The sequence below is a fragment of the Barbatula barbatula genome, assembly GCF_947034865.1.
Source record: "Barbatula barbatula genome assembly, chromosome: 6".
NCBI lineage: Eukaryota > Metazoa > Chordata > Actinopteri > Cypriniformes > Nemacheilidae > Barbatula > Barbatula barbatula.
Window position 1 is genome coordinate 26,262,382 of NC_136765.1, and position 26,840 is coordinate 26,289,221.

Consider the following 26,840-nt stretch of genomic DNA (forward strand, 5'->3'; position numbering starts at 1 on the left):
CTTTCACAGCCAACAAATTCATTCACTTTGGCCAAGAGTGAGAAACAGGCCCGGCTGATGATGCTACAGAGGGGGAGGGGTTATGTGCGGTGGGGAGGGGTTATGGGCGGGTGTTGATGTGTGGGTGATAAATGGATCACCCTGATTACATGAACAGACAGATATAGATCAAGTGTGTGTGTGTCAAAACTGAGGTCCTCACGGCCACAAAAGCTTATAAATTGTACTGAACGATCATTTTTGAAAATGTAAAAATGTTAAAAGTTTTCTAGGATAAAACACATTTTACATGGCCAAAGCACAGGAAAACGTAATATAAACACACAAATACAGATTAAGATCAAATAAAAGTATCAATATAAATAGAAAAAGAGCAAAGATGAAAGTTCTCACGGAGGATGAAAGGACGTCTCTTTATGGGCCAAAAATGAAAGTTGTTTCTACGGCTTTGCATGGCGTCTCCTCATTGTGTAATATAGTTGTCCAGTCTGTACAAAGTAAAAACTGGTTGAAATGTCGAGTTATTCGGACTAGTTTCAATTTACACATGGAAATTGTTGAATCATTTGAATGCAATAAGAAAGCAAGCAACCATTGAGGTTAAAATGGATGATTTGTCAATGTTCATTGCATTGAATCAGTATCACTCTTGTACCATTATTGTGATCTTGTTTGGCTTTAGTTGAGCTCTTGGCTCTTCTGTTTTAATGTTAAATTAGATTTCCTTCAGCCATAACTGTGTGTTAAAATACAATAGTTTTGGCAAAGAGATGCTGACTTCTGAATGGAAGTTGTTTGGATCACTGTTATCATTGGGGTTTCTTTGGGAATCACAATCTGCTAAACCACATAAACACACAAAGACATCGAGAATCTGTGTATGAAACCCAACAATGACAATCAACAAAAGAAAGCTTCATACTGCAATGCATGCTGGGTATGAATATACTACACAACTCATTCATGACTCCCAGCATGCATTGCAGTTGATCTCTGTTGTTGATGTCAGTGTAATGTGTTTATTTTAGACCGTTGTCTCGACTGAATGAATGTGTGATGTGTGACTGCTGCCTCCCTGTGGTGCTCGTCAAGACTGATATGTGATGTGTTCACCACGATTATAATATATTATATTTATGACCACAGTAATCATTCATCCAAAACACACAAATGGACTTTTCATTCAAAAGTGGAAAGTGCTTCTTGTCAAAGACGTTGAGAGACAATTGGCTTTGAAATAAATTCGCTGCAGAGTCGAAAAAGTCCAATTGTTGAATATATTTGATTGATGTTTTGTTTTTCGAGGAAGTGAAACTGCACATGTGAAGATGAAAGAGCCACTTTTGCAATGTGCGGTTAGTGATGCTCATCACACACACACGCATCTCTATCCGCGGACGGACACACGTCATCACGGTGAGCTCAATACGTGTGTGTGTGTGTGTGTGTGTGGGTTATATATATATATGTCATCATATATTATTTCACAGTAAGACGACCAACATAACCTCAATACGTCACGCGCCAGTCTGCGGTCACGTGTTGTTCCTGAGCGAGACGTGCGTGTTCTTTTGTCTCAGAGAAGAAACACTTCTGCATTCACACACAGAGATCTTAACAGAGAATAATAACCGACTGCCATGAAAACACAAGTAAAGTCAGAGAATAAGCAAAAGGCGTCAGATATTACTCAGCGGAATAAACAAGAACGCGATGAGCGTCCGGAGGCGTGGCTGGTGCTGAAGCTCTGTGGGCGTGGCCTGCGCGGTGACGCGCTTCACTTCCTGCTCGCTCAGGTATCGGGACACACCTGCGGATTCCTTTAATAAACACGAACGACTCCATTCAGCGAAACCTCCATTAAAGCCTTTTTACTGGAATCCCATGAGGAGTTACAGCGGGAAGCATTAACGGGTAAGAAAAGTCTCATGTTTACGGAAAACACAAATCTGTGCTGCGCGTTTTCTTTATTCTTCGATGAGTAGAGACATTACTTGACAAGATGAATTCAGCGTTACTGTGTCTAACTCCTATAAGATATGAAGCATGTATGTATAATGTACAGTCAATAACATCTATTTTAACTGATTCATAGGACTCCAAATGAAGAGTTTGTTTCCAAAACGAGATCACTCCATTTTGAAGAATTTTCAAAAGTCATGTTTTTATGATGTCATCATGTTTTATTGTGTTCGTTTTGAGTTATTACGGCTTAAATCAAAACAAACCAACTGCAGTTTGATGGATATTAAGAGGAAAGCGCAATAATAATAAAAGTGAGGAGTTACAAACTCTTGAACTGTGAAACCAAACTCTTCATATCATATATGAACACATGTATAACACACATATGAAGTATTGTGGGGTGTTCACAGTTGTTTTTTCTCCTTCAGGTCTCTCTCTAGTATATACAGTGATTGTACAGCAGGTTTGGAGAATGACTTTGCTTGGGCTCAGGTTGGTCTGGACCGCAGTGGTTCTGGTCCTGTCTCTCCATGTGAATCCATCAGAAGCTCAGGGCGATGAAAAGAAAGCGTGTCTGGATCATTTCAGCCTGGGAAAAGAGGATTTTGTGTTACAAACAAATGAATCCGTGAAGGAAGGAGCCACGTTTCTGGGTTCTCCGGTGGTGTCCCGGCCTGAGGAGTGTGTGATGGCCTGCTGTAGAGATCCAGACTGTAATCTGGCCCTCATGGAGGAGACACAAGAACCCAAAACCATCAAGGCATGCTTCATCTTCGACTGCCTGTACAAACAGAAGAGAGTCTGCCGATTTGTGAGGAAGACGGGATTCAGAAACTACGTGTCCACCTTGGTTTTTAAAGATTATCTCGAACAGGAGGTTTCAGGTGAGAATATTTCAATGTCGTTCGTGAAATATAATGGAAATCAATATGTTTGTTGTGAAAGATCCAGTTGTTACGGTTCAGAAATATGTGCTGTATGTTGATGGCTGTGTTTTGACATCTGTTTTTTAAGATGACCTTGAGCAACAGGTGCCAGGTAAGGAAAATGATCTAAAAGCATGTCCTAGATAGCCTTTGTGCTTTTACACTTCAATAATAAATGAGTATGGAGAGTTTGAAACTATGTGACTTGCGTGGATGAAACATTAATGCGTGTCAAGACCTGCTTTTGAATCTTCAAAAGTGTGTCACGGTTTCACATTTGAGCCGGTCGTCTAGTCAGAGAAACACTTTAGAGATCCAATCAAACTGTGACGGTTTTCTGGTGGAGATGCACGTTTGCTTTGTAATGTTTTTTATTGAAACCGGACCAATACTTTTGACACTGAAGTTATACAGACAATCAATACTCGCATAACCTTTATTTTTTATTTTATTTAAATAAAGGTGCTAGAAAGGCTTCTCTATAATGATGCTACAGACGAACCATATTTAGTTCCCCACAAAACCGATCACATCTTTGACCCTTTTTACAAAGAAACTCAATTAAAGCCTTTAAAGAGACTGTCCTAAAAAAACACAAACAATTTCCGTTCCATAGAAATATTGCTGTTGATATCGTCGTCTGTATTTGATATTAGATTGGACCGAAAACGCATGTCGATGTGTAATGTGTGTGTTTGCTAACTGTCGTCCACATACAGCGGTGGCCAAACATGACGTCCGGAGGGCATCTCTGTAAACAATATTCACCTTTAAAGCCCCCTCACATTACATTAAACCATATGAGCAGGAGTACGCTGCACAACATGCTTAAGGTGTTTATCTGACAAAAAAACTGAGACTTGGACATCACTTTTGGCCCGGCATGTCGATGACTCGATCCACGTCTTGGTTTTAATGGGGACTTTATAAAGTCATGCGTGCCTGTAGAGACTTGGGTTTACAACGTAGAAGTCTGTGGTTTTCGTTTCTTCTACATGAAATGATATCTCAGTAGATCTCTTGAGCTCATTTCTTTGTACTCTCTGCTTTGCTTTATCACTTCACCGCTGTTGGCAGTTATGATTTTATATTGCATCTAAGCAGTGTTTATGTAGTTCCAGATGAAGAGGATAAACCTCCCGTGGCGATCACCGGACAGGACCGAGTCATTCAACCTCACGATGACGTGACTCTCAATGGCATCGAGAGCAGAGATGATAAGAAGATCGTGAAGTACGAGTGGACCATGTTGACTGAAGACCCTTCAGTCGTCGTGTCGGTGTGTGATGTTTGGATGAGTGTATCCACATGTTTTTTCACATCCACACAGTGTACTTTAGTTTGTGGCTGTTCTCTCTTTTTTTTCTCTTAACACAGTATTTTTATGCCCTTCAGATGAGCTTCTTATGAATGTCTTGACTCAACTAAAAAGTTCATAGCCGATGTCCAGCACACGTGTGAATGTAGTTTATGTACAGATCTGTAATCTTTTCTTCTTTCTCTTCTCAGAAATCGCCGCTCTTTGTGGACGCGGTGACCATCTCAAACCTTTCTCCTGGCATGTTTAAGTTCCAACTGACCGTGACGGATGACGCCGGCCAGACGGACTCGGCTGAGGTTTCTGTGTTAGTACTGACCCCAGAGCAGTCACTCCGTGAGTACACGTGTGTTTGATGGCTCTTTTATTTCAGCATCGCTTCATACCTCCTACTTTCTGGACCGGCATTCGGTTTGACGACGTAAGCCAGAAAATAACATGGAAACATAAACCAAACCAAAAATATGGAGAATGTAACAAAGCAGGTTTTCATGTGGACTTAATGTATAAATCATTAGTTTATGACACATCAGTTTATACATCTATGAAGTCCCCATGAAAGCCCACACTCCTGGTTCTTTTGAACAATTCTCACCTTTTACCTGAAAATACATCACAGTTCACATGATCAATTTTCATTTAGAGGAATTTGAGAAGAAACTTGAGTTCAGTCTTTAGTTTTTATATGACTATTAATATATTAGGATGATAATATATGAAGGACAGTCTGTGAAATGTTCTCAGATGGGTATTTTCTATATGATGATTCATTTAATGGGATTGTTGTTTCTGGGATGTACAGTTAACAGGCTTTCAGAGGCTTCACGTGACTTGTAGGAAAACCAAGATTAACCATTAACTAGTAATTGTTTCTGTTTTCAAAATGAAATCTTTCTTTTCTCTTTATATTAAAAGTAACATGATGAATCTTTGAGGCCGGTGTGTGAAGTAAGTGGCGTGTGTTCAGTAGTTTGTGCCTGAGGCAGATTCTTGTCCTGATAGTTTCAGTAGAAACAGGAAGTGGTTGTAAGTTTGTCTTCCGAGTGTTTCTGAAACTGGTGTTTCTGGTTTTCAGTTTTTACTGAGAATTTGTGTCATTGAGACTTCATGAAGAACTCTTCGCATGTGACCTGCCAAAGTCTGAATATGCAAATATTATAACCCGTGTGTTTAGAATTCAAATTAATAAACAAATGAATCATTTTAAAACTAAACATTTATCATGTTTTCAAGAACTTTATTCACGCTTCGGGTGAACTGTGTTTGTTTTGGTCTTTAGTTTGTCACCAGCTGTTTTCCAAATCATTTGATGAAAGAGGAGGAAAACACCACGTTTGAATAAGATTCATTAATAAATCATGAAATCTTTAGACATGCGTTGTTTGCGCCTCTCTGTCTGTCATGTGTTACACATTCAGAGTGAAGGCTAAATAACTATAATAAATTCAGTTCAGTTATATGTAACTTCAATGTTTTCATTCTGTGTAATACATGTGATAGTTTTATTGTTTGAATACAAACAATATTGAATATTGCTATTTTACATAATAGTGCTGACTGACATGTGACCTGTCTGAACGTGCTTTAACTTTGTTATCGGTTTTAGTTTAGGAAAAGAAAACGATACAATCACATAAATGATAATGAAGCAGAAGTCTGTTGTAAACCTTTCATAAGAATCCAGATCTGAACCTTTGCTTTAAAACATTGATTCTTATTGATCGACACTAATATCATTATAATGTTCAAACAGTAATGTTCCTCAGTTCATGTTTAGTCCTTTGAACCACAAACACATTTCATTGTAAATGCACGTGTTCGCCCACATGTGGTGTTCCCGCAGCCAACAGAGCGTGTGTGTAAAATAAATGTTTTCTTCTGGTCAGATCACTGTTTGGTGCCCAAGAAGGAAGGGCCGTGCCGAGGCTCTTTCATACGCTGGCACTACAACGCCGCTTCTGAGAAATGCGAGCAGTTTAAATACGGAGGCTGCAAACCGAATCTCAATAACTACCTGACGCTGGAGGAGTGTAAGAACGCTTGTGACAAAGTTTCAGGTACTGAGCTTTTACAAATGAACACTTGTTATTATGCAAAATTCAAATAGTTACATCCAAGGAGACGTGCAAATAGTATTTCAGGAAAATAATGATAATGTGCAAATTGGAGAAGAAATGCAGAAGTGCTAGATGTTGAATGGGCAAAATCTCTGGAGGAAAAGAGAAGCTAAGCGCTCATTCGGGGGTTCTTTTCAGATCGAGGGAATAAAATGGGGATGAAGTGGAGTTACATGTAAACATTCACTTGTTTTTTCACATGAAACATGTTTTTACTTTCGCAGTTAACGGCCCGTCACCATCTGGTAGATTAGGTCCGATCCAAAGTGACAGTAAGTCCTAAAGTGATGATTTCTTCAATAATACGTTTGTTTGTTGAAAGTGCACAAAGAACTCGTGTGTGTGTGTGTGTGTGTGTGTGTGTGTGTGTGTGTGTGGTGTCATCGCAGAGGAACAGTGTGAGCAGGCCTGTGGTCCGGAGGATTTTATCTGTTCTAATAACTGCTGCATCAGCGAAGCTCTTGAATGTGACGGAGAAGCGCAGTGCAGTGATCAATCAGACGAGACTCAATGCTCCAACTGTGAGAAGAAACACATTTCACACAACCTGTCAAACATCATGTTTCATTTAGAAGGATGCAGTTGCTTGTTTCATTTGTAATTTGTAGATATATAATGTCATATATGTTATTAAAAGACATATTTATAATAATGTTTGTGTAATATTAAACTGTGGCTCTCTAAATGATTGACAGCATGCGGGTCACAGGGTGTTATTAGTTTTGAGCAGTTGTTAATTGAAAAGAACAAACCTTGGAATGTCGCGACTGGCCAATCAGAATCAAGCATTCAAATGAGCCGTGTAATAAATGACAATATGACAGAAAGTGTTTGCATGAGGTGAATGAAGGTCACAGAGATATTGTACAATAATAGTAGTCTTCTCATTCATATAAACACACATGAATAATGCTGTTATCACAACATGTTTTTCTTCTCCTCACTCTCTGCAGTAAACACGAAATTCACCAGATTACTGGATATTCCTGTGGATAAATCTAAAGGTGAATATATTTGGTTTTATATACGCTGACTGTTTTTATCACCCCTGTTGTCTTTTTTCTGATGATTTAATGAGGTGTTTTTGTAGCTCACTGCGTGGACGCTCCAGTGACGGGAGTCTGCCGGGCCAGTTTTACCAACTGGTACTACAATCCATACGAACGGCGCTGTAATCGCTTTAATTACGGTGGTTGTGATGGAAATGGCAATCGCTTTGAAACAGAGGAACAGTGCATGTCGTCTTGCAGCTCAGTGACGGGTGAGTTTGACTTGTGTGTTTGTAAAATGTGTCCATAAGGATATTAATAGTCTCGTCCACCTCCACTGTGACATCGACCAGCGGCATAAAGATTATTTAACAAACTAAAAGATGTTAATCTGAAAATCTAACTATGCAGAGAAGGTTAGTGTGAGGGTTTGGTGCAGGTGTAGTTAGAATCCATGTTCAAATTAGGGCTGTACAATAAATGATCGGCCGTTAAATGGTCATTTTTAATGTTATCGTATCGGCCGATTATAAAATGTAGGCCGATATATTAAAGCGATTAATGATTTCCTCTGGTTAAACTTCTTCAGCCGCTCACAGTTCTAATCCAGCACAGTTGTGTCTTTCTGTCGTGATCTTTCACTTTACTGATATTAGCTAAACATCGATGATGTAGAGACAGTATGTAGATATTTATGATTGTGTGAATTATAGGAACAAAAGCACATTGTTTGAGTCTGAATGCTTTCTGTCTTGAGAACATTATTCTGGCTTGCTCTGGAAGAACATCTATCATTTGTTTATTAAATATAAAATATATTTGAAAAGTTTGAATGTTAAAGAATGTTTAACTAGTGTAAAGTAGCACATGACACATGATTTTCAGGGGAATAGAGAACTAACGGTTTCCTTGTTTTCTGCTGTCATATAAAAGCAGTTTTCCACTTCTTTCCTTTGATTTCAGTCTTTTTAATATCTAGAGACTTTATAACGCAAATATATCGGTTTTTGGCTTCCAATGTTAAAGATTAATTGGTTATTGTTATCGGCCAAAATGTACATATCGGTGCATCCCTAGTTCAAATATTTTTGTATATTGTCAAATGTTTTGTCACACAAATAAGATGGTCATTAAAACATACAGCTGTAAATTCGAATTCCTCTTTTCTGTGTTTTCTGTACAAATATTTGTCATTTTTGTGTGATTGCAGAATCTGATGTTTTTGGGAGAAATGCGGTGTTTGGGAGACAAGAGGAAAAAGAAGATGATACAGGTAACAAAACAACATCTTAAAGATCAAATGAGCTCTTCACAAGGGTAAAACTAATTCAAACAAAGTGTTTTCAAACAACAATACAGTGAAATTTATGTCATCATTTCATTTTAAACACTAAACACCAAACTGAATAAAAAAACTACTTGAAAACTACATCTCACATTTCAGACATTTTTTTTGATAAAATTATAGCCAACAACAAAAGATCTAAGGATTAGGTCACAGGGGGGTGAACTTTACCTTCAGTGTCCATGTCCAGGCCTAACCCTAACCCTTTTAAAATAGATTCTGGTGATGATGAGGATTAAGTCCATCAGATTTACATTCAGTTTATCCAAAGCGACTTACAGATGAGCTAAACATTAATGATGTTTACACGATGCACATGCAGCGCACTTTTCTCCATCCAAAATCAACATTCATATCTTGAAATGTGTCACATTCTAGGAGAAAAATCTGTTTTTGTATGGCATATCATGTTTCCTAAATACTGTGGTTGCACAGATGTAAATGTGTTGACTTAACATCTGTCGTCTTGTCTGTACCCAGTTAACATCATCATAGCGGTCTTACTGGGCTTGGGCATAGCGATCCTGTTGGTGGTCCTTGCCTGTTGCCTATTGAGGGACAAGAAGAAGCGTCGCAACAAACATCAGCAGGTCGCTGTTAAAAGCGGACACGTTCACATGTATGAGGATTCTGAGAAACTGGTGTACAACAGCACCACTAAACCCATCTGAGTTCAGCTGCGCGTCTGCTGCTGTATGATGTGAAAATCCATGTGTATATGCTATCATTTTGGTTGGATTCAGTCGTTTTTAGTCGACAGGCTGGGCACTGTCCAGCAAGGTAGTTTCATTTAGTTTCTTCTTGAAAACAACTTTTATAACCAGCTTTTCAGAATACTATGAACTCTTTCTTTGCTTTAGTTTATATATTAGCTTGTGGATTGTGCTCAGGGGTAGGCTATATGTTTGGCATTATCGAGTACATTTTATCGTAGTCAAAACCGTGACTGTGAAAATAACTGGAATAAGTCAAACTGTTTGCTTTGGGTAACATGCGCTTGAAGGATGAATTATTTGACAGTTTTTGTCTTTTGTAGATTTACAGAATTTCTTTTAGATATAATGCTGCCTGTCAACGTTAAACCTTACAGATATGTAAACAGCATAAGACAATTTCTGTTTTGCTGATTTTAAACTATATTGTGTTTTTGTAAACCGTCGTTATGAACGCATCTGTAACGCTTATTGGAAATCATTTTGTGTGCACAGTGCAAATTTGTACATAGTTTTTATTTGAGTTTCTAAAGAGTGCCTGATTTCTTGAGACTAGCGATGTCTTAATAAACTAAAGTGTACAGATATGTGCAGTGTGCTAATGCTTTATGAAATAGTACTATATGACAACCCACAGAGGGCGCTATTGACTCAAAATAACAATTTCAATCTCTGTTCAAGTTGCTCACCAGCTAGCTTTTGCCCTCCATACAACATAAACACATATAACCGATATACATGTATAAATAAATAAATATATATAACCATAGAACTGTGAGGACGCCGGTAAATGAATCACAGGAATGAGATGCTTATATCCTCAAACGCCACAACATGATGAAATATAAAAGTCTTACACTGATCACAGCAGCGCGGACAAAAGGAACAGATAAGAACAAGACAATCATTTTATTAATGAACGCCGAATTAAAGAATAAACATGATGTCTAAAGTTATAAACAACACCGACAAACCTTCGCTTTAGTAAAGCAGAACTTCCGGGCCACAGACTCCGCCCACTAAATCATTCTCTCGTAAGTGTTCTCTCCGCGCGCCCGCGCGTCAGTTCTGTAGGCTCGTGCACGTGCACGTGTGAGTATTTCTCCTCAGTCGGACGGAACTTTAAAGGACTTAAGTCGAGCTCAAACTCCGACACGGTAAGTGACTTTACTGAACAACAATGTGCGCAGTTGATTGTGTGTCATGTGTTTGTATATCTAGAGGTTTTAATGACGATTGTGAACACGACCGATATAAATATGACTGACTGGATTGATCGATTCATATTAGGGATGCACCGATATGCCAGAAACAGATATATTTGCGTTATAAAGTCTCTAGATATTAATAAGACTGAAATCAAAGGAAAGAAGTGGAAAACTGCTTTTATATGACAGCAGAAAACAAGGAAACCGTTAGTTCTCTATTCCCCTGAAAATCATGTGTCATGTGCTACTTTACACTAGTTAAACATTCTTTAACATTCAAACTTTTCAAATATATTTTATATTTAATAAACAAATGATAGATGTTCTTCCAGAGCAAGCCAGAATAATGTTCTCAAGACAGAAAGCATTCAGACTCAAACAATGTGCTTTTGTTCCTATAATTCACACAATCATAAATATCTACATACTGTCTCTACATCATCGATGTTTAGCTAATATCAGTAAAGTGAAAGATCACGACAGAAAGACACAACTGTGCTGGATTAGAACTGTGAGCGGCTGAAGAAGTTTAACCAGAGGAAATCATTAATCGCTTTAATATATCGGCCGATACGATGACATTATAAAAGTCGTCCGATACCGATGTGGCCAATCATTTATCGTACAGCTCTAATAAATCTTGATAGTCGATGATCTTAATGTGAGTAAAAATACTGCTATGCTGTCAGATTCCACTGAAATTGAACTTTTAAAGAGTTGATTTGTTTTTTATTCAAAAATGTTTTATAAGATGGAAAACCTCTAAGTTTCTACTTGACAAATGAAGCATGATGTGGATGTTATGAAGGTTCTGCGATGACGTTATAAAGACTTTATTGTATGAAGTGTGTTGAATCTGAAATCCACTGAAATATCTCCTGACATGTTCTGAAATCTCATCTGACGTACTGAAGTTGTGTCTCTGATAAAGTTTGTGTACTCAGTAAAGAGGAATATTTGTCCAAGGCCTCTGAACTTTGATCCGTTTTAGACTTAAACTGCCATTAGTGAAAATGTGCTTTTTATGAATATGTTGAATTTGACATGTTCAAGGATCACAGATCTCATTCACCAAACAGATACTGTATAAAGTTGATTTAAGAAGAGACACACTGTATAAACAGGATTGTTTGCGGTGTACAGGGTTCCCACGCTCATGAAATACCTGGAAATAATGAGGATTTCAAAATTGGGTTTGAGCAAACCTGGAGAAGTCTTGGAAATGTCTGTAGTAAATGTATAGTGTTGTAGATTTGCTATACTTCATTAGATTCTTCTTCTCGTAAGTGATTTTATTGGTTTTGATGAAATGACACTGGAAAAATCTTCATTTCAGTCACCATTGAAACAGGCACTTATCATTTATAGCAGCATAAGTTTCAATCTTTGTGTTTTTGTTAATGTGATCGTGTTCATTATGATTCTGAGCATTTAAACAAGTTGATGCCGGTGTTAGACACTGTGGATGTTTATAGACGGGTCAATGCTTTACTTTGACCTTGTCTGGGTTAGAGGTCATGAGTTTGTGAGGTGGCGTTCACCTCTGCTGTTATTTCTAGAAGTTTAACAACTAATCCTGAACACAGAGATATTCAGCCTGCAGGATTGACTCTGAGCCTGTTGGGTTTAAGTCTGACATTTAATGATGAAAGTTATAAAAAGGCATTTTGAAAACACTGTGTTTGTTGCCAATTTGTCCAGAGTGTGCCAAAAGTATGATGGTACTAAAAGATAATTTAATTAAGAATAAAATAATAGACAGATACAGAATATGCAGCGCTGGGCGTCTTCAGAAACAGAATTAAAGTGACAGGTCACCCATCATTTACATAAAAAGTATAATAAACTCTTAGATGCCATTTCTGAGGTATTAAATTGTGTATCATCTCTTCATATTTGTCCAAAGAGGTCATATTCTAAAGTTTACCTGAATGCAATCATTGCGTAGGCCAATAGTAGAGCCGGGTGTTAAACAACATGGTGGACTAAAGGGACTAAAAGCAAATGTTTGCAGGATAAAGAGTTGTAACCGTGTCTGGGAATAACCGTGAGATAAACGGCTCTGTGTGTCTCTGAAGGTGGTTCGCGTAGCCTCGTCTCTTTCTATAAACCTTACATTAGGTTAGTCACTCTTGGGCTTCGTTCCCACCCTTCTGAATTATGTTGCATTAATCTGGAGTCATCACTAACCAAGACTGTTCGTTGTGCTACCTTACAGTCAGTGAAGTTTAAGTGTCGCCAATGTACGAGTAAAACTTGGCTTGTAGCGAAAAGTGACGATGAGGTCTTAAAATGTATGGAAAGAGTCTTAAAAAGTATTCAGTGTAGTTCAATGATTCCTGGATTTACCCTGAATAGGAGTGAATAGGGGCCAGTCCGGTGAGTAAATAGGAACAGAACTTTCATTTTTGGGTGAATGTCACTTTAAAGTAAATCTAATACAAGTTCATTGTTTAGAGAGAAGTTAACCGGCGCTTCTGTGTTTCTGCTTTTTTCTTCTTCAGGAAATTGTATTTGACCAACGACAGAACACAATTATGTGCAGTTTGCATGTATACGCTTTATTTCTAAAGTATATTATTGGGTGTACAGAATGATGGAAAAGCGTCTTTAGTTCACAGTCCATTTCTGAATATCACTTGTACGTTATGAGCTCATAAAGAAAATACAGTTGAAAGGAATTCTTGGAAAGATGACCATAACACAGTTGAACATAATGCACAGTGGAGACATGTTCACAACGGTTTATATTATTAGTTATTATATGTGTTACTATGTTAAAGTCTCTCTATCTCTCTCTATCTCTCTCTCTCTATCGCTCTCTCTCTGTCTCTTAAATGGCGGAGTGTCTGAACGAGGTCAGCCAAGATAAACAGAGACCTCAGTGCTGAAATAATAAAGAGTCGGTCTGTCTGCAGAGTAAGATACGGCGCTTGCCTATCAATGAAGCATTGGCTCTTTATTTCCAGCACTGGGTTTGTGGGCTGTGATGGATCGGTCAGCGCTCCTCTTCTCCCACGGGTTTAGTTAGACATCAGTTTCAGGTCGCGAGGTCAGAGAGGAGGACCGCTGTGGAGGAAAACTGTCAGCGGGTGTGTTTAGGGTTGTTGGAGCTCAGGGAGTATTCGGCTGTCGGAAGTGCTTTAATTGTGTTTTAACAGTGTCTGGGAACACTGATGGAGACTTCTCTGTACACTTGACACCCACTTTTGCTGGCTGAAGGATAAACACCGGCCATAATCACGTAGTGTGTGTTTTGTTGTTGTTGTGTGGAGAATGTCAGTCCATTGGGAAGTTTATCATTTATTCTCCTTCCAGAGACTGTTTTCTATGAGATTGGGCACCAGACTTAATTATGTTGAGAATTAATATGTTGACTTGTCCTTTAGATATTCATGAGGTGAATAATCCACAGTTTCCTGCAAATCCTCCATCCCTAATAACATAAATAAGAGATATTGACATTAATGTGTTCTTTATTTTGTGTAAAGGGTCAACAAGGCAAAGAGTTCAGTATATATTCACAGACCTGCGCTTGAGGTCACTATATGTTTTATCAGCTGTGAGAACAAAAGTTTCCCATATGGGCTCTGAAGCAAATGGACATTTACATACCAGCTGCGCACACACGTGTCGGCTTTGACATGCATGACTTGTAGTTATTTTCAGAAAACAGTCACTGTAGAGTAGATTTTTATAGGAAATCACAATATATGTTTGATTTATTTTAGGATATATAGCAGAGGTTGCATTCAACTTCTTTTTAGTATTTGAACCTACAGCCTTTGTCCTGCTACACAAGATTTGTTTTATATAACACCAAAGAATGTTAATAACAGCCGTTATAATGTCATAACCTAAAAGCTCATCTTTAATAGATACAGTACTTATCAGGTATGATGTAGTAAATCCGTCAGAGCGTTCATGTGAGAGAATTCCTGGAAATCTCACGACTGTGATCTTGACTCTGTCTCCGCAGGGCGTCTGTCTGTTTCATCTTTTCTCTGATCCTGTTTTCTGAAAGACGGAATCGGCGGAATCAGTTAAATCAGATCCTGTCAGGATTAATGAATTGATTCCTTGTTTCAAGTCGCTCATGTGAGGAACAAAGAGATGAGTCCTTACTGTACTAGGAGTGTTTATCCTCTAATGTCAACATGAAAGAGTGATTACAACACATGTACGTCTGAGTAAAATAAGATTAGAAAACATTACGGTCAGAACTTGACATTATTCTTGTGGAATTGATGGTTAAGAACAGGTCAAAGTTTTTCTTTCTTTTAAGTTTAGTAAACTAGACGGGTTTCAAGTCTCGGGTTGTCCAGTGAAGTTTGACCGATGTTACGGTGGCGAGTGAGCGGCACCATCTAACACCAAACTCTCACTGTCCAATGGAATGGCTGGAATTTCCCTCGGCTGGCCTGATAAGACTCTATAAGATAAGATCTGGGGGCAGTTACTTGTAGTCGCTACAGAACGTTTATCACCGTGAATGAACTGAAACAGTCAACAGAATAAACCGTTCTTAACACAATATTTGTCTAAGGCACAGTGACGGGATGTAATGCAAATGTGTGTTTTGATAAGGGCTGTGACGGTGGCTGTTTCTGACCACCGCAGTGGTAATGGACAAATGAAAGGGGAGGTTCACCCAGAAATCAACTTTGTTTACTCGCCCACATGACGTTAAACATGTTTAGAGAACTTCTGCCGTTTTTGGAGCATATATGAAGATATTTAGGTGACATCCGAGAGATGACGTCTATGAGGTGGTCTGGAAATCTCTCAGATGTCCCCTAAATATCTTCATTTGTGCTCCGAAGACGCCGGAAGTTCTCTAAACATGTTTAATGTCATGTGGGCGAGTAACACATCACACCAAGTTGATTTTTGGTGGGAAGTATATATTATTTATTTATATAATATTTATATAATTATATTTGCATTTTGCAACCACATGACAAGTGAAAGAGAAATTTAGACATTATTTAAATACTTTTCTGAAATAAATAAGGATGATGTTTAATGCGCAAATCCATCAAAGAAACGGCCCACAGCAGTAACCCTTAAAGATACATCAGTAAATAATGAATATAAGAAAGTGAAATATTAAATTATAAAGCTCTTTTGCACTGATAACTTCAGTCTGTGGCGTATTAACCCTTACAGTCCTTAACAATTCCATCTGCAACAAACTGTTTTAACCTAACTTTGCTATTCAGATTGACATAAAAACTTAACTTTTTCCTACTCGTTGATGGAAAACTAACATGTTGATATTGTCCAGATGAAGATGTGTACAGCTGCACTAAATGCAAGTTCAGGAGATGTGCTCAAAGCGCAAAGAAACATCCGCAGCCTGCGCGCACTCCGACACCAAGCAAGCGGTTCATAGCCGGTTTTGATTTTATGTAACTGTTTTATATAACAAGATCCATGTAGACCTGCGCTTGAATGTACCAACGGAAACATATGGCAAAAATGTCTTGTGTTAATGTACATTTTATCAAATAAAAACATCCACAACTGAAAGGCTACAAATAGAAATCCTTATCACATTTGTCATTCTTATTACATAAGTGTGGCGTGCACTATACCACCAACCGTCATGGCACTTTACCCCTGCTGTGCTGCGGTTGTCACGGCCCTGTTTGTTTTCCCCATTAATACACTACTTTTTTTAATTATTTAAAAAATGACTTTGGATTAAAATGTAAAATAACAACATTTATTTATGAAATGAAGTTGAGTTAAGTATGATGTGGTTTATGATGTAGTGAAATTTCTTGTTCACCTCTGGCAGTAAAAGATGAAGAAATATGCAATTCTACTTTGATCAGGAAGAAACTGTGTTAGAATCGTATTGGATTGGTAAAGGAAACAGTGATATCGGTGCATCCGTAATATAGATGTGTACAGTGTGTTGTCATCCATCAAGTAAAGCTGTTTGTTACATTATTCAAATATTAAAAGTGTGTGTGTGTGTGTGTGTTTTCAGTGTGTGAAGGGGATGAGAGAAGACTCCAGTTGTGGTCACAACTGAAATGTGATGGGAGAAGGTAAGAACATCTCTCATGCTTTTCAGAAAATAGTTCAACACCAGTATAACAATTATCATGGTGCATTAAGTGATCTACACGTCTCTGTTGCTGTGGTTGGTTGTCAGGTTGTTGCTATGCAGCGTCTGTGTTGTTGCTAAGGTGTTAGGTGGTTGGCACAGTTTATCTTCCATCAGGTAAAATCCTAATTATGATTATGAGCACACTTCACATCTGCAGGTCTACAGTATGGAGTATACTACACTCCAGCGCTCGCAGGGTTGATTCACATCAGATGTGTGTTTCCGTTCGGGCAGTGAGCTCAGATTTGGCCGCCGTATGTCCTCTGCGCTGCCAAAACAAGTGCAGGAATGTCTGTGAATGTCTGCTGTGGCGTGGAAACCTTGTGTAATGGAGAGATGTAGTTTTGATGTGAGGGACTTTTGTGTGTTCGTCTGGCTCGAGGTTCTGCCACACCCCCTCCAACCTCCACAAACAAGAACCCGGCAGAGAAGCCACTTCGTCCTTCATCTCTGTTACATTTCCCTAAACAAATCCAGCGCCGCAGTGCTCCAGGAGCGCATGGCATCCACTCATGACCTATTTTGGAAGTTTTGTAGAGTGCTGATGTTTGTCTGTTGGCATATGGATGAGTGGGGTTTGAAGCGGTGATGATCCACAAAGGAAGAACTCTGTGTCTGGATTATTCATTGAAACTCATCATCAGTGTCTTGATGAAAGTGAAATGTTCAGGTCTTGTGTGAGTTTTTTTATGTAGACTTGATATGTTTCCTCCTTTAGTTCATGTTTTCATAGGTCACTGAATCATCTACTATCTGCTTTTCTTTTTAAGAAAGACTTTCCTTAAATTACTTGCTAATTTACCTTTTTTTGGTTTCTTTAGATTTGGTCTTAATTTGGTTATATTGTTGACGTTTGGTGAGTATTTTTAGTGGGTGCGTGTGGCACAGAAACATTCTTGAGTAGATCTTACACAAATACAAATGGCTGAGTTTGACCTTTAAAGGATGTCTGCTGTGTCTGCGGAGATGTTGGTGAATTCATTTTATCCAGTGAGAAACACCTGGACGCATCAGGACTGGCTCGTTGCTAAGGTGTTGTGAGTGATGGTCAGTACGTTGCTGTGAGGTTGCTAAGGTGCTCCGAGTGGATGTCAGCATGTGGTTCTGAGTATCATCACATGATCTGAGGTGTGTGTGTAGTATGTTTGTTTAAATCACAGCGGTATGAGCCATAGTAATTGTTGAACAGAGACCGGTCCTTATCGTCCGCTGGGCGTCTCCATTCAGACAAAGCCAGCAAAGCATTTCTCACGCATGAACACATTTGACCGGGAGGAAAGAGGCGGCTTCAACCGGAGAGAATTTACTGTGCTTTTATTCTTTTGTTGCAAATGTCACCCCCTTTTAGGAAAACTCATTATTTCCGCAGTGAATTCTTTTTATTGCTGTTCACAATGGCTTCGGATTAGAACCATCCATCCGTCTTTTGTGGGAATTCTTCAGTTGTTGCAGGGCCACAGAGAAAATTGATAATCTGTCTGAGGAGAGAGAGAGAGAGAGAGAGAGAGAGAGAGAGAGGCATTAGTTTAATGAGCCGTTCTGAGTTCTGTCTTCTGGCTGCTCTCGGATAAGTGCAGAAATCTGTCCTGTGTAGAGAAATAGTTGGCAGTACCTCCTGGCAACCTGGAATTAGTCGTCTGAAATCACAGTGAAATTCTTCGCACATCCCAGCACGCACGCCCGCACATTGACTCTGTCATCTTAATGACACTCTGTTATTGACGTGAAGTTAAGCTAATTATAAACACAAAAGACTTGACTCTAACCTCAGCCTGTTGGCCTTTGATATGGTAAATAAAGACATCATTCTCATTAATATCAGCCTTTATAAAGTATAGCTCTCCCGACAAGAAAACAAAAACATCCTTATTTAACACAAAGCCATTACAGACTTGATTTTATATCTGATTCATTTCTTTGTATAGCTCTTTACACCGATTTACCTGTTTTGTATAAAATGTGTGTTGTAAATAAAGTATCTATGAGTTTTAATCTATGAGGGTTTGTCCCCAAAAACATGTCTTTTTCAAGAGCATCCTCATACATGCATTCACAGAAAAAATGAAGAGAACATTTCAAAATGATTTTCAGTTTTTCTGAATTTACCATTAACAGGTACTGTATGTGTTCAGGTAAATTAATACAATTTGTTCCATTCTGTTAAATACTAGCATACTTAAATGTTATGGTGAACTAACCCTTTAAGCAATGCAACAGTCATGTTTTTACGTGTATTTAGGAAAAGTTGAAGTTACTACCATAATCCGCATCATTACAGATCATGGTTAAAAATAGTATTATGGTTTCTTTAACAAGAACATGTAATACCATTGTAAGTGCCAAAAGTGCTTTGAAGAGTTGAGAACTGCTCCCCCCACACACGTGTTCTCAGGGGTCTTTTGGAGCACTCAGCAGCGTGTGGCCATCATCGGGGTGTTTCTGTGCGTCACAATACACTCACACTATTGAAATCCGGCGCACAGATGGCCTCAGTTGTTCAGAGGAAATGGCTTTTCAATGGGCCGCTGTGAGGGTTTGTGTGATGTTTGCGAGGTTAATTGGCTTTATTGCCACTCACTGTTTCTGTAGAGGACAATCTCTGACCTCAGACTAGTCATGAATCCCATCAGAAACATTGAAACCTCAGACTTTACAACATTCAAGCATCAATGAGAACTGACCGGCCACTACACTACCGTCTTTCTGCTGCGATCATCACTTTCTGATATTATTGTTGATGTAGATATTTATGAAATGACTGGAACAAAAGCATATAGTTGGAAGCAGATCGCTGTCTGAATGCTTTCTGTCTTGAGACCTGTTAGACTTGTGGCTATTGGCAACACTTTTCTGTGTTGCTCTGGAAGAACATTTAAAAAAATATATATATATATACCAGAAAAGTTTAAAAGTGATCATCTTTGACGTGAAAAAAAGAAATCTAATCGCTTCCTTGTTTTCTGAAGTCACTGTTTTCAAATAAAAGCACTTTTCCACTTTTTGCATTTTGTTTCAGTCTCCTAAAATGTTAAATGAATGTTTAGAGACCGTTTATTGGCTTCCAACGTTAAAGAGTGATCAGTTATCCAAATCGGCCAAAAGTTGCATATCGGTGTCTGTGTTTTGTCAGTGTTTATCTGCAGAAACAAAGCTCTTCTGTTTTTCTCAGTATCATGACGCAACCGGAAAGTAAAAATAGAATAAAATGCGTTTCAGCATGACGGAGGTCTGAGTGTTGTATGTGGACAAGTAGGGGTTTGGGTCACCTTTACTGAGGAATTGTTATGGGAATATCCTGTGAATCCCTCCCCGGGGTGTAATTATCATTACTGAAACATTGTGAAATGTCTGTAAATTCTGTGCTTTACTCTTGCAAATGATCAATTCAGTGGTCATGTTTATGTACCACACGGTGTTTGGATGAACCTCTGAAGTTTAACCATGTGATACCAAGTGTTGAAGATGCTGTGAACTGATATTTCTGGTTTCGATTTCTTTGAGACTGTGATGTATTTGACGTCCATACTTTATGAGCTTTGTGATGTGATTCAGATGTTGTGTGATGTGAGGTTGTGTCCACCTCAGACGCTGGATCATCTCATCCTGAGGTGTGAGACACGCTTACTGAAACCTCAAAGGAAACACACATTTGTGTTTATCTCCCCTCAGGTGAGGAAGATTTCTAGACATTTTCAACACACCACAGCATTCTCTATAAATGTATAAAAACATTTCTCATTGGTTGTTTGTTATATTTTATGACGGTTTCCTTGTAGTGTGTTATAACATGTAAATGTGTTGCATGTATTGTGTTGTCTTTTGCATTGGTCAGACTGTATCAGTAAATGTCTGTCGGGTCAGATGCTTTGCATGGAAACAACACATGACGATGCTTTCGTGTTCTGTGTGATGATCATTTGCCTCAGATTTTCTTACCACTCGACCGAAAGTCTGTTTGTAACTTCCCGGAGGAAACAGCGTTTATACTGTACATGTGGTAATGACATGACTGAAAATACATACAATTATTTAATTTAGGGCTGTCAAACGATTCATTGCGATTAATCGAATCCAAAGTTTGTGTTTACATAATATACTGTATGTCTTTGTACTGTGCATGTTTATTTTGTAACTATACATGCATGTGTGTATATATATATATAAGTATTTATTTTTATATACCAATCATTTAAAGTATATATAAATGTTTATTCATTTTTATATCTTATATTTTTCATATACGTGTATGTTTTTATAAATACAAAATGAATATTTACAGTACACAGACATATAAAAAAATTAAACACAAACTTTTATTCTGGATGAGATTAATCGTTTGACAGCCCTAAATGAATTCAAGAACAAAATGGTTTGTGTGTTACAGGTCGAGCTTATCAGTGTTTGTGATGATTTAATACATCATTGAGTAAAAAGTGTTTGAAGACTATTTTGTTCTTCAATTGCAAGCCTGAATTGAAAAGTCTGACTCGACCTTTGACCTTTCCCATGCTCTGGTGAAACTCAATGATCCTTGTTTTTTTCTGACACGTTGTATGAAGACTGTTGGAGTGAATCCACAGAAGTTGAAGGGGTGTTTGTGAATGGGAACCGGTGGGTGTTTGCATGTTTATGTCCTATATTAGCCATGCAAGTAAAAGGTTTACGCTCAAGCATCTGTGGAATCTGAAGTATTCTGCAGACAGTCAGAAAGCGATTGAATGTCATGAAATCTGTCGAGAGGAGACTCACAGGTTCATCGTTATCATCTCCAGATGTTTTGATCTTTGAATGTGTTTATTTTACAAAGTCAAATACTACACTCACCTTGACTCGAGATAATTATTACAAGGGGCCGTGTTAAAACAATCACGTGTATGAGTCTGTGCTTGTTTGTAGAGCGGCTCTTTCTCCAGGAACATGCTGATAAGAGCTGAAATGTTTTATAAATATGTAGTCGTCTTGGATTTATAAATGTGTTCTGTTTTAAATCTCACTGTTTGTATGTTGTATCATATGAAATATAATCTTAACAGGTATACATTACCATTTTAACTCTAACAACGGAGGTAAACATGTTTGAGGAAGTCATGTGTGAGGTATAGGAATGTAAATGGCTCTTGTGTCAGGTGTGTTTTGGGTTGCAGGAATGTGTGTGTGTGTGGAGGTCAGTGTTTAAACATCACACTAACCATTAGCTGTTCTGACAACCAGGTGTTGATTTCACGTCGCTTCTGTCTGTTAAAGGTCCGGTTGAACACGCAGTTTCTGCCAATCTCATGTTAATCTTGAGTGCCTATACAGTAGTGTTGTAGTTTGATCACATATATAAAGGAGAGATACAGATTATTTCAGAAAACAGACATGCGGAGGAAGGAACTAAATCACACAATACATCATCGCATTATCCCTGCATAACTGCTGATTCACTATAAGCGTGTGTTGTTCACATTATGCACGTACGCACCGATGGCCTACAAAACACAGACGTATGACTCGGTTTGATTTACCGCGTACGGTTCATGTCCGGTATCTTTTAGCACTGGGACCGCTCCATCTGACAAACCAGCTCCAAACCCAGCGTTATATCCACCGTTTATATACTCTGATTTGCCGTGAACAAACAAACACATCTGGCTCAGCCAATCTTGATGGTAAGCCGGTATTCCTACCGCTCGTTGGTTGACGGGTGAACAATAGTGTTGGGCGATATTCTCTATAAAGTCAGATGGTTCTATCGCCAGCCTGAGAATCTCTGGTACTGGATAGTATTGTGGGGCGGGGTAATTTACACGTTTATCTATGACAAGCTGGATTTGTGGACAATAACAGAAGCTTAAGTTTGTTCCATGTGTGACTGCAATCAGCATTCTATCACTCTGTAACTTATTGAAGTTGTCAATATTGTGCTGATATGTCTATTGAGTATCGCGGATACACAATAGTATCAATCGGAACAACCGATGGTGGACGGACTATTTATTTCGCCTTGCTGTGGTCATGCTTTGGATTGCCCAACAAAGTACTAAGAGAAGTTGTTTCTTAACGGTTTTTCATTTCCGAGAACAACTTATGGAAACCATACAAACCTTGGGAGAGTGTATCGAGCTCAGACATACTTTAAGTATTAAGTCACATGAATCATCACATCCTCCTGTCTTCTCTCAGTGACAGGCGGATGTGTAGAGTGCTCCGATAGGGTGTCTCTGGAATGGCATTGCAATGGTTTGAGTCCTACCTCTCGGGTAGGTCATTCAGAGTATCTCCGCGTCCCAACAGCTCAACACTGGGGTGCCACAGGGCTCAGTGCTTGGACCGTTAATCTTCTATGCGGATGTCACACAACTCTACTTGTGATTTCAACCGGACGATCCGACGGTGTCTGCTCGCATCACGGCATGCCTGAGTGACATCTCGCTTTGGATGAAGGATCATCACCTGCAGCTGAACCTAGCAAAAACGGAACTGCTTGTGATCCCAGCCAACCCAAAGATTCACCACAACCTTGCCATTCAACTAGGCTCATCAACGATTACACCGTCCAGTGCTAATTGATGATCAGCTTAACCTCACAAGTCATGTTGCCAGCACCACCCGGTCCTGTAGATTCATCCTCTACAACGTTAGGAAAATTAGACCTTTCCTATCGGAGCACTCTACGCAAGTCCTAGTCCAGGCTCTTGTCCTGTCCAAACTGGATTATTGGAATGCGCTTCTGGCTGGACTTCCTGCTTGCACAATCAAACCTCTCCAGATGATCCAGAATGCAGCAGCAAGAGTGGTCTTCAATGAACCGAAGAGAGCGCATGTAACTCCGCTCTTCATCAGGTTACACTGGCTCCCTGTTGCTGCCTGCATAAAGTTCAAAGCTATGCTCCTGGCCTACAAGACTACCACTGGGTCTGCTAATGCAGACCTATGTTCCTGCCAGATCCCTGCGGTCTGCAAAGGAACAACGACTAGTGGTACCATCCCAAAAAGGAAAAAAGTCACTCTAGTTTTGATGCACTTTTGTTGTCTATGTTGTTATAATTGCTTCCAATGTTTCCTCATCTGTAAGTCACTTTGGATAAAAGCGTCTGCTAAATGACGAAATGTAAATGTATTTAGTGACATTTATTACAAAATGATTTCAAAATGCGCCTTTGACTGTTCATATATTTCATCATTGAGGATTTCTTCAAAATAGTGTAAAAATCCAGTCGTGAACCCATTCGTCTTATCACACCCCTATTATACAGCCGTGTGACGCTCAAACTAATGCTTTCCCATAAGCCCACATGTGAGAACATGACTGCTAACTCTGTGTGATTGTGAGATGTAAAGTGTCTGTTTTAGAACAATGATGATGCAGCAGACTCTTGTTAAACACAGGAAGGAAATCAGAATGTACACTTGATAAAGTGAAGAAAACCAGAAGATTTCATCATAAATGTTTGCAAAACCTCCAGCACAGCACAGCACATGGCTGCCCGGCACATTGCCTGTTAAAGGTCCGCGATGACATTTTTCAACCTTTAGTTGGACTACAGCCCTCTTCTTCCCGGGTGCATGATGTCACTATTCCGAGTGTTTTTAAAAAACTCTAAGCGGGGAACAGACAGACCAGTCATTCCAATCAGTGTTTTGGAAGAAGGGACTTTATATTGACCAGAAGGAATGCAGTTGTTTAGTTAGAAGAAGCGTTTTTATCAGAAACTTGAACATCCGTTGTTAACCACCCGAACCGGCGAAAAAGCAGAGCCTTTAAAAGAACACAGATTGGTGATTATAAATCTGCATTACGTTCTAATTGAATCTGATCCTTTGAGGTTTAATACAATTTGTACTGTTGAGTTTTTAGATGTTAACTATAGTGTCATGTGTTTGAAGCTGTTTTTGTACAGATATCAAACTATTTACTGAACGATGTAATCATTTAGATTATATTTTTATTTAGGGTTTCTACATTTAAAGAAAAATGTGCTTTAAAAGGTTGTTTGATGCCATAGAAGAACCTTTTGGTTCCATAGAGAACTTTTAAATTTTGAAGAACCGTTCTGTTGATAAAAAGGTTAAAAAGAAATGTTTGACTGAATGGTTCTTCTGCGGCAACGCTGTGAAGTGTGAAGAACCTTTTAAGCACCTTTATTTCGAAGAGTGTAAATAAATGAGTCGTACGTGTAAACGTTGACCGTATCTATCGGACCAAAGACATGCAAAACAAATATTTCTGATTATAAACTGCAAGTTGAAGGATGTACAGTTACTCCAACAAATACAGTAAAAGATCTAGACGTTATATTAGACAGCAACCTGTCATTTAGAAATCACATCTCAAATGTCACAAAAACAGCCTTTTACCACCTAAGAAATGTTGCCAAGTTACGAAATATTCTGTGTGTTGCTGCTATGATGAAACCGACTCTGTCATGACCTGCATGTCTCGCTGTGAACATGTTTGAGATTTTATGAAGAGGCGTTTATGTGAGATGTTATGTGAAGTCATCTGTGAGTCATGAAGCGCTGGTGGAAAGATGAGATTGAGGCTCATGTGGAGGCTTGTGTTTGGATTTCATTGTGATCTCACGGTTATCAAGAATCTACAAGTCTTCTAGAGAGGTGTAAGAGATGGAAAGACTTTGTACTGACAAGCTTTTCAAAACTGTTCTCAGTCCATTACGTTTATTATCCTCATCGTATTTGTCATTTGAATGATGGGATGATGATGATGATGATGTCAGGAGCTTGTAGAGATTTGTCAGGGATTCAGATTTCCTTTCGAATTTATGATGATTCATGAACCACCTTGAGCATCACTTAACCTTTGTGATGAATAAGACTATTGTTGGATTTTATTATTATTATCCTTTATTGTATGTATTTTTTTATATTTGATTGTCTTGTTTCCTGTGCCCTTATAGCCTATACAAAACAAACAAAATGACAGTTTCATTGAAAACAAGGTCTTAACTTGATGCACTTATCCAGCGCTGTAGGTTAGTAAGATACAGACGAGTGTCACGCTTGTAACATGTTATAGTGTTCATTCACTCATAGACACACAGAACATGCAGATGACATATTTCAATAGTAGATTTTAGCTTTCGTGATTCCTTCCATATTTTCCCACATCGTGCAGATCATAGGGCTCTAGATCAAGATCAAGCTCTAGAATATTTATGAAATCAAAATGCAAAAGCAACAATATATGATTTTGAAATATTTTGCGACGCGCTCAGAGCAAGTGTGGAAAATTAAATGACGACTGGTGAAAGATACCACGACTGACATTAGAATGTCTTATATGTTTTAAAGTTCAAATATAATGAATGAACTGTTATTGTCTGTTTGTCTCCAGCAGAATGTCACGGTTTATCTACGGGCTCATCTGTGGGCAGTCATGACACTCACTCCAGCGCTGAGCGTTCTGAGGTCCGCCGGCCGGTCAGCGTCGTGTCCTCCGTCTCCTCCTGTTCCTCTGTAGAGGGAAACATCAGGACGCTCACGCCATCCGCAGGTGATATTAACCTGGAGCTCAACCCTCCGGCCGCACCCGCAGATCCTCCAGAACTGGACTGGACCGTATCACAACCTGTGATTACATCATCAGAACGCCAGCAAGACCCTCCCTCACCCATTGCCACCGTCGCTATGGCGCCCAACCCCCAGCTCACGTATGTGGACCGAGTGGTGATGGAGATCATTGAGACGGAGAGAATGTACGTCAGGGATCTGCGCAGTATCGTGGAGGTGAGCGTTGACCCGATGTTAGCGGCGGGCTGAGCAACTGCGTTTTGCAGTATTATTTATTATTGTATTATTTATGCATTCTTTTTTTATCAAGTTTTCTTCTCAATTCAAAGCACATTGCCAACAGTTTTGATCTTTGAAAAAAAACACCCAAATGAGTAAATGAACCAATTACAGGCTAAAGAAATCTATACTAACAGACATGTGGTGTTTGAAATCCTTTTACAGAACACACGCGGGTTTTAAACACAATAAAGCACATGACAAACGGCACACCGTGACTGCTCTTTTACTTTAGATGACCGAGCGGAGAGAAATGTGGTGTCAGCAGGACTTAGCTAATGCTGAGTTTGGGGATTTTGGGGGGTTTGTAGGTTTCCTCAGGTATCCCTCCCCTGACAGGAATGTC

At 39.0% G+C, this 26,840-nt stretch overlaps 2 protein-coding genes across 2 annotated transcripts in view; both read left to right on the top strand.

Moving 5' to 3' along the window:
• The first annotated feature begins 959 nt into the window (after positions 1–959).
• On the top strand, positions 960–9,960 carry spint1a (serine peptidase inhibitor, Kunitz type 1 a). Its single transcript, XM_079458937.1, has 12 exons — positions 960–1,416; positions 1,491–1,914; positions 2,394–2,849; positions 4,007–4,170; positions 4,401–4,545; positions 6,096–6,266; positions 6,551–6,598; positions 6,716–6,847; positions 7,280–7,330; positions 7,417–7,587; positions 8,526–8,588; positions 9,141–9,960. The coding sequence occupies exons 3-12, from the start codon at positions 2,438–2,440 to the stop codon at positions 9,329–9,331; spliced, it is 1,548 nt and encodes a 515-aa protein (XP_079315063.1). The 5' UTR covers positions 960–1,416; positions 1,491–1,914; positions 2,394–2,437; the 3' UTR covers positions 9,332–9,960.
• A 477-nt stretch (positions 9,961–10,437) lies between these two features.
• LOC306895851 (pleckstrin homology domain-containing family G member 3) overlaps positions 10,438–26,840 on the top strand; it is a 32,500-nt gene continuing 16,097 nt past the window's right edge. The window contains exons 1-3 of the mRNA XM_079459393.1: positions 10,438–10,530; positions 16,580–16,640; positions 26,040–26,431. Of these exons, the coding sequence (XP_079315519.1) occupies positions 16,631–16,640; positions 26,040–26,431 (402 nt within the window). The 5' untranslated portion in view covers positions 10,438–10,530; positions 16,580–16,630. The remainder of the gene's footprint in view (positions 10,531–16,579; positions 16,641–26,039; positions 26,432–26,840) is intronic.